The sequence below is a fragment of the Ruditapes philippinarum genome, unplaced genomic scaffold (assembly GCF_026571515.1).
Source record: "Ruditapes philippinarum isolate M1 unplaced genomic scaffold, ASM2657151v2 ctg728_1_1_1_1, whole genome shotgun sequence".
NCBI classification, from domain to species: Eukaryota; Metazoa; Mollusca; class Bivalvia; order Venerida; family Veneridae; genus Ruditapes; species Ruditapes philippinarum.
In genome coordinates, this window is record NW_026859203.1 from 212,451 (window position 1) to 227,398 (window position 14,948).

At 32.6% G+C, this 14,948-nt stretch overlaps 1 protein-coding gene across 3 annotated transcripts; it reads left to right on the forward strand.

Moving 5' to 3' along the window:
• Positions 1–767: 767 nt before the first annotated feature.
• Positions 768–14,145, forward strand: LOC132755599 (meiotic recombination protein SPO11-like). Of its 3 annotated transcripts, none has more exons than XM_060746487.1 (13): positions 768–825; positions 8,135–8,248; positions 8,527–8,615; positions 8,754–8,820; positions 9,168–9,276; positions 9,599–9,685; positions 10,140–10,176; positions 10,415–10,524; positions 10,753–10,852; positions 11,136–11,173; positions 11,487–11,563; positions 13,541–13,652; positions 13,964–14,145. In XM_060746487.1, the coding sequence occupies exons 1-13, from the start codon at positions 821–823 to the stop codon at positions 14,081–14,083; spliced, it is 1,065 nt and encodes a 354-aa protein (XP_060602470.1). In that variant the 5' UTR covers positions 768–820; the 3' UTR covers positions 14,084–14,145. The 3 variants fall into 3 exon arrangements, with proteins under 3 accessions (XP_060602470.1, XP_060602469.1, XP_060602471.1); XM_060746486.1 differs by lacking the exon at positions 768–825 and adding an exon at positions 5,938–6,105; XM_060746488.1 differs by lacking the exons at positions 768–825; positions 10,140–10,176; positions 10,415–10,524 and adding an exon at positions 5,938–6,105.
• Positions 14,146–14,948: the final 803 nt, after the last annotated feature.

A 14,948-nucleotide genomic window follows, 5' to 3' on the forward strand; every position in this document is an offset into this window, starting at 1 on the left:
CAAAGATGAACAAGTATTAACAACTTATAGAAATATATAGTCCTTTTACTATCGATGCTTTTGTAATCAGGTGCACATGAAATTTTGCTTGGAATTGCATTTGAATAGCAATACATAATTTTTCTATTCTTTTTTTAAACACAACTTTTCTTTTCTTTTGCATATCTTGACTGATTTCTTGAGAACAACGTTTCATGTTAGTTACCTTGACCGGGATTTGAACCCCCAGACTTCTCATTTTCAAAGCGAAAGTGTAACTACTGCATCACAGGCATCCAGTATAATCAAATTATTCTAAATTTAGAACTAACAAAATACATTGTATTAGAAAATAATAATAGTAATTATAAAAATAATAAAAATAATAATAATAATTAAATAATTCTTAACCGGTTTGAAGGTGTTTATTTTATATGGTAACAATCCAATGTGATTCGAAATATAATACAATCTTAGAGAAATGACATTTATTGACTGTGATGACATTTTGAACGAATCATTACGTTTTTGGGGAAAGAAATTATTTAAAATTTGTATATTAATATTTCCGGAAAACCTAATGTAATACAATAGCATTATTAATAATCTTTTTTTGTTTTTGCATTTGATAACAGCTTAGCATATATCAGCGACGTTTTAGGTTCAACAAAGACGAGTTATCTCCATTGTGAATTGCATAATGACGGACTTACACAAGCATTTTACACATGCACAGTTTTTCCCACCAGTATATTTTGGTAAACCAAAACCTACGATGCGTAGGACAATAAACTTTATATTTTTGTTTTGATAATATAGTCAACATCCCGGAGTAATATTCATGAGGTAAATGGGCAAAAAAGGACAGGTATTTTTTCATTCCCTTAAGTATAAAGCTTATTGACTATATTCTATTTTATACATGTATATTTATATAATCTGACAAAAGAAAGACTAACTTTATCGGTTAATGTAAACACCTAACATACAATAACCTGGCCTAAAAATATGTGTTTTTCCTACTCTGGTATAAATAGAATGAAGAGAAAACCCCGTGTTTTATTTTTAGTAAAACTGGAAAAACCGCATCCATTTGATATTAATATCTGACTAAATTGAATTTCGTATAGTTTATGAAATGTGAAGTGATAAGTTGTACGGATATAATTATGGCGTCGAGATTTGTTTCACAGAGGGAGAGAGCTCAATATGTCGGATTTGGTGATGAAGGACTTGATGAATTAACAATATCTGATGATAGCATATCGCCTGATGATGTTCCGTTGTTATTTAACGAGCTACGACACAGATATAACACCGACTCACCTGGGGACTTGCAGCGTCTCTCAGAAGTGACGGCTACGGAGCGAGATACGCTAAATGCCTTTGAAGATGCGATGAATAATTTACATGACGCCAATGCTGACGAAAACAAAAGTTGTGCGAGCTGTTCAAAGGAAGTTCGTGTAGAAAGTGTATCCAGCTTCAGGAAAGGTCAGCACATATCTATGCCTGGACAAAAATTTAGAAAGTATGATAAATACACTCATAAATTGATACATAGATATAAACACCATGCAATATTAAAAGAAATAAAACGAAAATCGGGGAAAAGAATAGAAATGGAATTAATTCATTTTACTAAAGAAGACGACAAAATTAAAATCTGTCAGTCTGTCAAAACTTTTGACTTAGCACACGATGAACTTTATATAATCGAATACATCCACCCGAGGTATACGGCCGAGGAGATTGTGCATAGAGCAGAATCTATGCTACCGGAAAACGCTGATGAAGAAAATTCATTCGGGACGTACAATCCTGGTACAAACAATTGCGAACATTTTGCTACTTGGTGTGTTGTTGGAGAAGGGGAAAGTTTTCAAGCTCAAGGTATGCGGTCGAAAATTGCAAATCTCGTTCAGCGAGTGTTCGGCGCTGGCACCAAAATAGCAAAGATGTTGATGAGAATTCTTTACATATCATCTGATGAAATTGCGGCCAGTTTCACAAAGGCTTTCAATGTTCCTGAAATTGTACTTGGGGGCGCTGCAGCGTTGTACCTGATATATTGTATTTTTATGACTGTTTCACATTTGAATGATTTCCGAAAAGGACAGCTCTGTAAATCTTGCTTGAAAGGAAAATTACAGGATTTATGGATAACATTCATTGTGTTCGGTGCCACATCTATCCTTACTTTTGTCATTATGAATTTCGCACTACCAGCATTGGCCACTCCAGTTGGCATACCACTGATAATAACTTTAGTTTTGCTCTCTATTGCACTTCAATGGAGCGTACCAAAGATCAGAAGAGCTTTGCAGTCACCGTTTTCTGTTGATACGAAGGAAATTAAACAATTATCAGAGGTTGAAATAGGTGATGTCGTTTTGCTTAAATATTACAAGTTTGATCATGCAATTGTTGTTACAGAGGTCCATCACAATGACGATTCCTTAAAAGGTCGCATCCGGGGCATACATTATGGACTGCCCAGATTATTCAAGCCCCGAGAAATATTGGAAGAGTATTTTACAATAGATCTTTCACAATCTACAGTGAAAGTTTTTGATTGTTCACATTTGCTGATCAACTCAGCAGAAACAACCGTAATGATGGCAAGAAAACGGATTGGTGAGAAGAAATGGGCCCCAACTTCGAATCGTTCAGACCATTTTTGCTTCTGGGCTAAAGTTCAACAAAGACCTCGAGAGCTTTGTGAAGACTTTGACAATGGAGACCTTGACGCCTCCTCTACGAAAGATTTAAGTTCTCTATCCTTAGGAGAGACGGAAGTGCATCTAATGAATGACCTGCATTTGGGAGATGTTATCAAATACAAGGAACTTGGGATTCTGGTACGAAAGGTAAATCTAGATAGCGGCAAAGGTAGACAGTTTAAAATTGAAATGATTGTGTATGAGTGGGGACGTTGTCGCAAGAAGACATACATTATTGACCTAAACAAAGACAGTATTGTCATTGAACGTTATAATCCAGCGCTTTGTCATCCAATGGCAGTACGAGTGGATCGTGCAAACAAGTTACAAGATAAAAAGGGTAGCTGTTGGACAGACAAAGGCTTTATAGAACACTGTATTATGAATAATTTATAGTCTGGTGCTGATTCCGGATTTTCTGAAATAAAATTTAAAAAAACAAACAGAAAAAAACACTGTTTAAACGAAAATTTGAAATGCAATAGCTATATGATATATTGTGATTTGCCTAAATATCAAATATAAATTTACTATATTTTTCGTTCAGGTTGTTGGTGATCACTGGACTAAAATGTTGTAAAGTTTCTTGATTGCATTTTTATTAAATAAACTGTTTTACATGTAATAATTTTTAAACAAATATACTGATCACAAACTGTATCATCAACTATTTCATGTATTAAATATATTAATAGTCTCATATAACATAAAATGCCTATTATATACATGTATATTCTTGTATTAAAATATATAACTAGTCAAAATTGATGCATAGTGTTGTCTTTATTCTATGTCTTATTAGAATTAAAGGGTATAAAGCTATATCTTATGAAATATTATTATAAAATTTATCAACAGTAAAATTATATTGGTTTCATTATTATATGGTTGATTCCCGAAAAAGTTGTACCATAGAATGTCTCTGTTATTTAACACACATGAATAATGTACATAAACATAATAAAATGTTCCGGAACAAAATATAATTTTGCTATTTTAAATAGGGTTTTATCCGTTTAGCAATGATTTTGTGCATGTGCCTCTTGCTTTAAGGCAATTTATTCATACAATCATTTTGGCAGTATTCGTTTTTAAAATCCAAACAATATTTTTGTATCAGATATATAGCTTTATACACTTAAAATAGAAAATCAAGAATGAACTTAATATTCTTTCTGACGATTGACAAACCTGAACCTGCGACAGCAAAAATATTTAAATCAAATAAGAGCATCTGAATGGGTAACTATCGGCGGAATATTGAAGGTTCGAATGGCATCTTTGGAATTGTACAGATCACCCTTGCAATACAATAAATGGTAATTCGTTTATTAATAAAAAAGTACTTCCGAAATTCAACAAACTTTTAATATAAACATTTCGGTTGGTGCCCCGTTATTTTAAGAAAAAACGACATTGTAACATATAAGTACAACTTTCCTGAAGTAATTTAACACTTAAATAATAAAATAAGGCCAGTAAATGTGAAAATTTTCAAAACTGTGCGCTTCAATGCACGTACGTAAAAAGAATGCTGATTATGCGGTTTCATAGCATACATGCTAGTTCACATGACACTTCTATTTACACAACGATATTTTGATAGTGATAACCTGATTTCTTTATTTTCGGAAAACTCTTAACATAAATTATTCGTCCCTATCTCTTATAACCTGATTTATCTTCATTTGAAACGTAATACAGGACAGTAAGGCAATTACTAAACGCTGTTGTTTTCTAAAATAATTCAAGGACAGGTGAACATTAGGGCATATATAAGGATAACAGCCGTACAAAATAAGATACATTAATTTGTACCTTGGTTCGAACTATGACCTAAAGCGTGTAATTGTGTAAGATATCAAAATTCCAACACTTTTTACAGGTTAATCCAATCAAACATTCGTCTCTCTAGTATGCATAGTACCTAATGCTATCACAATAATTGTAAAAAATGATTTTTTTCTATTTATTTAAAATATGGAAATGTCTTCTTTTTCCTTTGTGCTATGTATAAGTAAATATCCTCGATAAATAAATGCTTCTACTCATATTTTATCAAAGTTTAAGGAGTGGCAAATCTGCCTAAATTTACATCTATTTCTAATCGTATTTTAGTAAATAGACATGAAACCGATTTGTATAAAAGATATTGTTGAAAACATGTTTTCCAATAATAATAATGCTATTTTTAAACAATTCACAAAATCCCAATATTAGACTGTTCTTATGCAATCTGATTAAAATTAGCTCTAAATAACGCTCCGCTTTCAGACAGAAATAGTCAGATTGGTTCAAGATTACGTTACTGTGAATTTTTTAGTGGCTTAAATTACATTTTATGTGCATATTTCTGTATTATACATGTATTTGTATTTTCTTTTTTCTGTGTTTGTTTAGATGAATGATTTCATGCATGTTAAACTTTCCAAATATTACCGTCATTCAACATGTGAATTTCACCTGGATTTTCCCATTATCATTATATAATATTTATGGCATATGACGTAAAGTTGTTAAGGTTTGCTATTTATAGGTATGATAAAATGTTGGCTGTACTTCTTTCTGAGCATGCGCATGTATACATTTATCTTACATTACATTACATAAAAGAATTGATTAAATGGAAATCACAGAAGAATTGATTAAATGGTAATTAAAGTGTTAACATAGATCTTAACACATACTGATCTTTCATACAATTCATTTTATCAATAACTATCATTAAACATAATTACTTTCTTCAGAGCATCATTTCAATCTGCAATTACCAAAGTCAAAACTAAGACAGACACACATTGTTGGAACACATTTTATAGTAAGAAAATGATGATAACAACAACAACAACAACAACAACAGTAATAATAATAATTATAATAATAATAATAATAATAATAGATCTTATAATAATGGTTTGGGCCAATATGCCAAAAGGCAAGACCCAAATATAACTTTGCACGAAAAAAACTATAATAGCTACAAAACAGACCTAAAATAAAGAGAAATTAAGTAAATATATTACCAAATTCTTACCCATATATACATGTACATGTATTTGCAAATTGGCTCTTACAACTCGATATCAGATAAAAATAGAGAAAGTGTCACATCACATTGTTTTTCCCCAGCAGTCGAAATAGACTTTATGTTATTTTCATTTGGATTTGACTTTCCCTAAAAATCGGTCCATAGTTTAGAACATGTTCTTCAAAATTCTATGTCATCAATTTCAATGGCGCCATTATTTGAAATATAGCTAAATGAAATGGATGGAATTCACCAAAAAAGCAAACCTTTACTAAGATTTCCTTCTTTGGAAACATTGAAAAACCAACTAGTCAACCAGTATGACTCTTCCATCAGACATCAAGTATTTAGGATACCATACCAAGCCGGAAACAGGTAAACCTAGTCGTGCTGTGTGTATGCATAGGCACTTGGTTTCGGGATAAAAAGCCTTTTAGAGGTTTGTAGAACTCAAATTAGGAAAGAGACATCTACGTTAAAAAAATCGTTACATTCAATCAAATTTGAGTTCTACAAACCTCTAAAAGGCCTTTTATCCCGAAACCAAGTGCCTATGTGTGTATGTACACACAATTATGTCAATATCGCCCTGATAGCACTGATAATAATTACGTATACACAGCTATTTTTCAAACACAGATCTATCATCAAGTTGTTTTTTTTTAATTGCAGAATAAGGCAAGTCTGAATTAAAATGGAAATAAAGTTAGAATGTTTTACCACGATGATCTGCAATTTCAATAACGGAAGCATAAATCACAACAAAATTACATGATAATTGCAGGCACGGATTGATTGAGTCTGTATATATATATGAGGAATAATGAAGAAGTGCAACATCCCTCACGCCCCCTAGCACTGGATTGGGTGGTACTCGACTCTCAACAATTAATAGTGCTGGCATCAAAGATCCAAAGGACCAGAAAAATGTAACATATCTGAAGTGAAGTACGGGCAACTTATAGTCCAACTAATTAGACTTGTCAAAGAGACACCGAGATAATTTTGGACAGACGTACGCTGTCTTTTTTCCAAGTCCAACCACGAACTGCATTTTTATGCACGGACGCTTCCCAATTAGAAGTTATTGGGAGCGAAAACTAGAAAAGTTTTAAAGAAACAGCCTTCATTACCTGAAAGAGGACCGTTTTTTATATAAGGTTCCAAATCATCATACTTCAAATGCAAACAGAAGTCTAAATATTCCACTTCATTTTTTTAAATCGTTGAAAATTATTGAAAGCGGCCATATTGGAAGCGGTGTCATGGTAAAATTGTGACATTTCATGGTGTAACACAGGTATCGGTGGCAATCGATTGTATACGCAAGCCTTATAATACAATTTGTTTATGTTATTGGTGTGAATTATTGCAGGAATAACTCTTATATTCACACACGAATATTTCAGCATTAAAAATAAAATGTAAAAAGGAAATTCTGATAACCTTACTTAGAAATTAAATAGTTTATGATGTCCGACATAAGATCATACTGCATTTAAGTCTGTTTAAATAAAACTGTCAAATTAGAAATTATACAGTTGGGTTTTTCAACATCTGTGATCATTAGGTGAAATTTCTGAACTGCCTTTGATTCCCCACATACGAAAATACAATGTAATTGTAGGTACATCTTAATGAATTATATTATAAATACTATACATGATGAAGCAAAGAAGAATTTCAATTTGTATTACACTCCATATCAATTTCTAGTTTATTATCTTAAAAACAATATTGAGGACAGTTGCGTAGGAGAAGAAGTTCAAAGCAACCAAAAATAACTTAAAATTCTGAAAAAAACCTTAAAATTTCACACTATAAAATGAAATTTCAGACTGGCCTTTTCTCAAGTTAAGAAATTACAGCTCTCAGTAAAATGCAATTGTCGCACAGATATGACGGGGTTTATGATAAATACGCAGCAAGTGGGAATTTAGTGACCGTAATTTAGACGTAGAATAACATAACAATGTAAGACAGATAGTCTGCTTAAATTACTGTAGTCGTCTGTTAGAACGACTGTCGCAAAATTCCATGTTATCTAGTGCCCGCTTTTCATTTCAAACGGCACCTCGAATGTGTCACATTGAAAGTTCCATGATTATCTCCGTATTTTGTACACATCTGTGGGTGTTGACTAAAAATTTCAACATTATTATGTTTAAGTTATGTTTAAACCGGCGCAATGGAGCACTTGCACCTACCAGAGCCGTCTTGGGCACTTATGTGTATTTATGTTTCGGTTTTGCACTTTTAGGCGTTTTTTGTGGGGGTTTTAAGACGGGGAGATGGGTGGATAAGTTTTTTCTATTTTCTTTACATTTCTTTGCTTGCTTGCCGAACCTTGTATTAATAATCATTATGTGTTTGTTACTATATAATAGTTAACTGCTTTTCACAGGGAAGAAATACTTCATCAAATAGAAGAGGTCATTCTGCATGTTGTGAAGGATACAAGTTTAGGAACATCACCTTTGCTGACATACCCTTGTACTTCAGATTGGAGCGATATTAGGTAAATAGCATAGGTCAGGGGACAGTACATCACCCAAGAAGCAAGAACATTACCAGCAAAATTTGAAAGATTAAGAAACAAGTAAAAAATCATCTTTTGTCGTTTTTCCCTTTCTGGTGGTCATTTGTCTCTAAATTGTGCATATTGTGCTAATTACCAACATATTCAAACATGCCAAGGCCCAACAAAATAATATACAGTTCAACTTCATGTATAATATGAGCTTATATATGATATTACATGCAATTAATACATTAGATTAAACATTATACTTCCAGCTTTGACTGCAATTCTGGTCTAGCATTGAGAAGGAATCAACGAATGACATCTGTGCGTTTTGAATCCTTACAGTCAGTGAAAAAGTTTGGTAATATCCACTATTTAAATATATAAAATACTTTTAGCTTTTGGACCAAGAAAAAGTTGTAAAATATTAAGTTTTATATGCCCAGTTTTATATGCATCATTTATAATTTATTATAAAATTATGTGTATATATTTTCAGGGCTGATGTTGAAAGTCTTGTCTATCATGTACAGACTGGTTAAGACTAATCATTTCTGCACTAAAAGGTTATTAATAACATAAGTTCATTTTGCACTAAGTCTTGTGCTGTTCATGTTACTGCTTCATCATTTCTTTTGACTATTTACACTAAAATTACTAGTCAAGATTTAACAATGTTATAAAGTTTAGACATATTCACAATGACAAATGTATTAACCTTCTGTACTTTTTTGAATATCATAGACTCTGAAGTGTCCATTATAAAAGTTAAACTACGCTTCACCTTGAGAGCTAACTAAGATTAGAGTATTTATGAAGATTCAATCTAAAATGTTTATTTTCATAAATTAGATATAATACTTTCTTCTTCCCAAAATGTATATATTTCAAATATTCCTATTTACTGTTAAAGGGACATTTACTATCAAGACCCGAGTCTGTTTGGCAGCCAGCACATGCTTGATGGTATTGTGGACAACATCTCATGCATGCTTGAAATTCCTAGGTGGCAACTCCATGTGGTACATATCTGATAGCTTTATCTTTTTATACAACATTACATGTATTGTACTTGCATGTATTTTATAAAATTATTTTTAAGAATGTAAAAATTATTATCTGATTTATTTTGCTTCATTTTAATTTCTTTTCAGTCAAGAGATAGATTAATAGGTAAGTTTTGTATATAATACATAAAGTTGTAGATCTTTTATTTGTTTATCCTATATTTTATAGATTTCATTTTAATTTATCAAGAGGGCGTGCAGCAGGTGATCATGTATATAATACACAAAGTTGTATTTTTTTTTTCATTGGTATATTTTGTACTATTTCATTTTACAGCTGGCCACATCAAAAGGTTGTATAGCAGGTGATCTCATGTTTCAAGATGTAGACAATAATTTCATTGATTGCAGCCAAACGCAGATGGTGAGCTATTGTTACCTTTGTAGCTAAACAAATGACAGTGGGACACTGCAAGCCAAGGTAGTAAATAAATCTTTAACCAGAAGTGAGTGAATTTAAAAGTGCAACACCTTTCACACCCCCCCCCCATTCCCAGCATTACATGCTAACTAAGTGGTATTCAATCTTCAACACATACCTGCTACAATTAATGATCCCCTAGGATAAGAAATAGTCAAGCTATTAAAATTATTCAACACTTGCTAAGAATGTTTGTGTTGGAGCTTGAACTGTGCTAGAACTTTAACTATTGAAAAACATATTGGCATAGTATTATTATACGAGTATGAAAGCAAAATGTCAGTGACAGCAAATGAAGATAACATTTATTTTATATGGCAGTTTTTGAGTAATGTGATGTTCTGATCTGATGGTTTTTATATCATGTTTATAGCATGTCCTATATACTCTATTTCAGGGAATACAGGTCCCTAATCATGTGAAAGGTTTGCATAGTATCCTTTCAACAATTATTACAAAATAATTTTATGTACAACATACAAGTAGTCCAGTGGTCACTGTCAATACTGCAAATCAATATGTTCTAGTTCAACTTATCAATAATATATTCACTTCCTTTTGCCCATATGTAATATATTTATAATCAAAATAGATCTATCTTGTAAAATATTTCTTTATAATTTTATTTCTTTAATTTCAATATATATTTTTTTCCTTCAAAATTGATGAAAGATATTGTCACAAATGCAAGTTTTATACTGGTGGTTGAGAAGGATGCAACCTTTCAGAAATTGCTGCAGAACAAAGTGTGTGAAAAACTTAACCCATGTATTATCATCACAGTAAGTTTTTACTTCTATAACTAATATCCATTATTCATACCCAACCGTTATCTTCATACCCAACCGTTATCTTCATACCCAACTGCATAATTTGTTGAAAAATAATTAGTCTTCCTACAAGTAATGAACCCATTCATAAATCACAAACTCTGGTTACTGTTTGGAAGAAGCCAGGTTTCCCAAAGGAATATACATACTCCTTAATTACCACAATTTTCTTCTTTAAAGGGAAAAGGTTTCCCAGACATGAACACACGAATGCTGCTGAAGATACTGTGGGACAACTTTTCTATACCAATACTTGTTTTAGTTGATGCTGATCCTCATGGTAACAGTTACACCTCATATATTCCATAAATCAGAACTTTTATTAAAATGTTTTTGACCAAGTTTGCAGCCAGATTAATGCTAAATTTCATGAAATAAAAAAGTAAAATATTGGAAAGTGAACAAAGAAAGTAATTTACACATTGCAAACAGCCCTCACATTCAATGTTAATTACCCAAAAGGTAATATATACTCTGCGTTGAAATATTTTGGCCAATCTGGAATCATGCAGCTTAAAAATATACATGTACATGTAGTTACTGTATATTCTTTTTTCTTTCAGGAATAGAAATCATGACTGTTTACAAGTTTGGTTCAAAGGTATTAAGATATAATCATTTGCATCAATCTTGAAACATATAACCACATTTATTGCAACTTATATTAATCACTTTAGAATCCTCTCCCTGGAAGCAACCAGTACTGGTGTCATATGATGAAACATGGTCGTGACTCATGTAGGACTCGAACCCATGATCCCTGGGTTACAAACCACATGGCCACCACTCACCTTTCATTCTAATTTAACTGGTCATATAGCACAAAATAAGCATCTTTACAATCCTAAAATTGTTGGAATTGCCTTTTTTGCATTGTTAGCTCGATTGATATTTCTTTTTCACACTTATTTCAGGCTTTATCATTTGAGAGCGAACATTTAGCTGTACCATGTATTAAATGGCTCGGTATACTTCCATCAGATATATCAAGGTAAGGCTTATATTTGCAATTCACAGGCTTTCTACTGGTCCCTACTTTTACTACTTTTCCTACTTTTTCCTACTTTTTTCTTTTGATCCCTTCTTTGCCCTACTTTTTTTCTGAAATAGCCCTATTATCCCTACTTTTTCATTTTGAAGTGAAATAAAAAAAAGGAGATATTTAAAATGGTATTTCAGTATTTTCAGTTGCAATTGATGAGTAGTTCAGGTGTGTGTGTCTCCTTGTGATGTCCATCCTTGAAAGACTCATGGTGCCTTGGCAAAACATTCAGCAACATTCTGGCTATGAGGTAAATACATGAAACAATACTGATTGTTTAAATAACTACTATTTTATAATTTTCCATGTTCCTCTTGTAAATGAATGCATGCTTCAGTCTAGTTTGACACTGCCAAGTGCTTATTAATGTCTAAATTAGGTTTATAAATATTCCCAATAATGCATTAGCTGAGGGATTCCACAGTTGTCATGCTGTACTGATTCAAAAGAACATATTTTTTTATTGGTTTCATTTGTGTTTGTGTTATTTTCCCAATGCTTATTAGACCATATATGTACATATTACTTGAATTTTTAAAACAAAGTCATCAATCAAAAATTTTACAAGGTTTAAATAAAACATTGAAATGTGATTAAAGCATTGGCCGCTGTAGGTATCAAACACTGCATTGACCAATTGCTCTTGTGTCTGAGTAGAGTGGCAGCAGTGTAACTTATCAATTCAGATTCCAAGCTTTTAATTGTCACTTAACAAAAATCTAACATGTGCAAATACCTTGGTATTGCTTCATCACTATCCATCAGATGGTTGTGCATTTTGTCAACATGATATGTTAAGCTTAATTATGAAAATGACAGGTCTTAAAAATTCAAATCATTTCATTGTCTTGTTGACAATAATGCACAACAATCTGGTAGCAAGCTTGGGTTAGGCTTGTTTCTCAGCTAGATTGTATTTACAGGGGTAACTATGCATGTTTGGCAAATCAATCACAAATTGTATGTATATGTACATTTAACATTATCATTTGACAGTGTACTGAATCATGCATACATTTAACCTTCTTGTACCTCTTGTTGGTGTTAAATTGTTCCTTAAAATACTACACTGTGGCATGTTTGTCATAACCTTTGCCCTTGCAATACATGTATATTATAATTTTATGCAACATATTAACATGAATATACATCAGTTTAACATACAGTAACATGCAGTCCTGTTCATATAGCTTTTAGTGTACATCCTGGTGTTGGTATTCACAGCTTGTTTGCATTTACCTTGACTATGTAATAGACTAGGATCTAGTAGCTCTTGGCTTACTAATGTGAATGGTCTTAAAACTATGTGCTAGATATACTCATTGTATGTTTGTTTTGCTGATTATATTTGTCCTTGTCATTGTAAACAACATTTTGTATTGGTGCACTTGTATTTAAAGAGAAATAAAAAACAATTTCAGGTGCCTGTCTTTCAAGCATGGACTGAACTGAAGATACACACAGCCTGATGGTCTTGGTGATGGTAAGTCTTAACTAAAACGGTAAGAAATTCCTACTTTATCCCTACTTTTTAACATCAGAAATCCCTACTTTGCCCTACTTTTTGGTAAAAAAAAATGCCCTACTTTTTTTGGTAGAGGCAGTAGAAAGCCTGAATTCAGAATTCAAATATTTGAGCCGCGTCATGACAAAACCAATGTGGTGCGTTTGCGACCAGCATGGATCCAGACCAGCCTGTGCATCCCCGCAGTCTGATCAGGATCCATGCTGTTTGCTTGCCAACCCTATTACAAGTAGAGAAACTGATAGCAAACAGCATGGATCCTGATCAGACTGCGCGGATGTGCAGGCTGGTCTGGATCCATGATGGTCGCAAACGCACTATGTTGGTTTTGTCATGGCGCGCCTGAATTATTTATTATTGTATCAGTTACAGATGTACAGTTTGGGAATTTTGTATTACAGACTTGGTGTACCAGAAAAATCACTGATAGCACTCAGTAAGGCTGACAAGGTAAAAGGTGAAGAAATACTGTCCAGACCATATATATCCCAATATCCTCAGTGGAAAACAGAGGTAATATTCTCTTATAGAACCTTTTAATTTTACATTCATTTTTTCTAGAATTATGAACCTATGTATGTGAACACTTTTATGGAGTATAAAATAGCACCATTACTGTTGGATATTAATGTTTCATTGTGTAGGTTCCATTTTGTTACTATATTCAAACTGAAGGGGAACTCTTAGTAAAACCACAATCATACATAGCAAGCTACCTCACAGTCGCTAACACAGAATTTAGATATGTGTCTGTTGGCAACTAATGTTGAAACATTATGAAAAAGCCATTTGAATGATATAAAAGCTGATAGTTTACTATTTAGATTGAACAGATGTTAGAGAGTGGAAAGAAAGCCGAGATACAAGCCTTGGACAGTATATCAGACAACTTTCTCACCGATGTATATCTACCCAGTAAGATCAGATGTTCAGGCTGGCTATAAACTTATCAGATCTGCATTGACATTTGTGTAAATGTTAATATCCATTAAATATGCAAAATGTATTTGTACTAATTTTCATATTATTAAAGGAACTCCACTGAGGTCCAAAGGCTCGAAACATAAAATTTGAAAATCTTACAAAATTATCAAGTGATACATTTTTTTCAAAATAAACTCTGCAAAGGATAACTGGAAATACACTTGGAATTAAATTGAAAATCAACCTTGGTGCAATTTTTAGTCGGAATTTGTGTGAAAAACTTTGCAATGTATTATATTTTTGGGTCATTCTTCACAATTAAAATGGTTATTCTGGAACAATGAGCTGGAAATTTGCACACAAGTCATTGGTCAACACCATCAATTGATATACAAATCTTTGAAAAATATTCCCAGTGATGTCCTGTCAATAATCCTCATCCCTTGAAATATTTTCATCCCTTGTACAAATGAATTAATTGTTGAACTATGACAATTGTTTACAAATGGAAACATTTTATTTTTCTCCTAGTTTTGTCTATTACGCATTACTTAATATAGGGATTTTGTAATTGATTTTTATTTCATTGCACATCATACTGTTCTCAAGCAGACTGTTGTAATAAACCAATTGTCAAGTAAGCCTTGTGTTACTTTCTGGACCTTTATTGTACATATATTGTGTATTACGCTAACGTGTTGGCAATATGCACAACTAGGGATGGCACTGATCACTCCTGTAAAGTTACATTGAAATCTCGCCAGCAGTTTGACCAAGACTTTTCAATTTATAGCTCTGTCGGCCATTTTGTGCAGCGAAGCAGAACATGCCTGCGATATTCACAACTAGGGATGATTGTGATCACTCCTGTGAAGTTTCATTAAA

Bases quoted from the DNA above. Each gene is read 5' to 3' on its own strand.
- LOC132755599 (XM_060746486.1), top strand. From the start codon at position 5,969: ATGGATGGAATTCACCAAAAAAGCAAACCTTTACTAAGATTTCCTTCT. The intron at 6,106-8,134 runs GTAAACCTAGTC...TGCTTTTCACAG, and splicing joins CCATACCAAGCCGGAAACAG to GGAAGAAATACTTCATCAAA. The intron at 11,174-11,486 runs GTATTAAGATAT...CACTTATTTCAG, and splicing joins TTTACAAGTTTGGTTCAAAG to GCTTTATCATTTGAGAGCGA.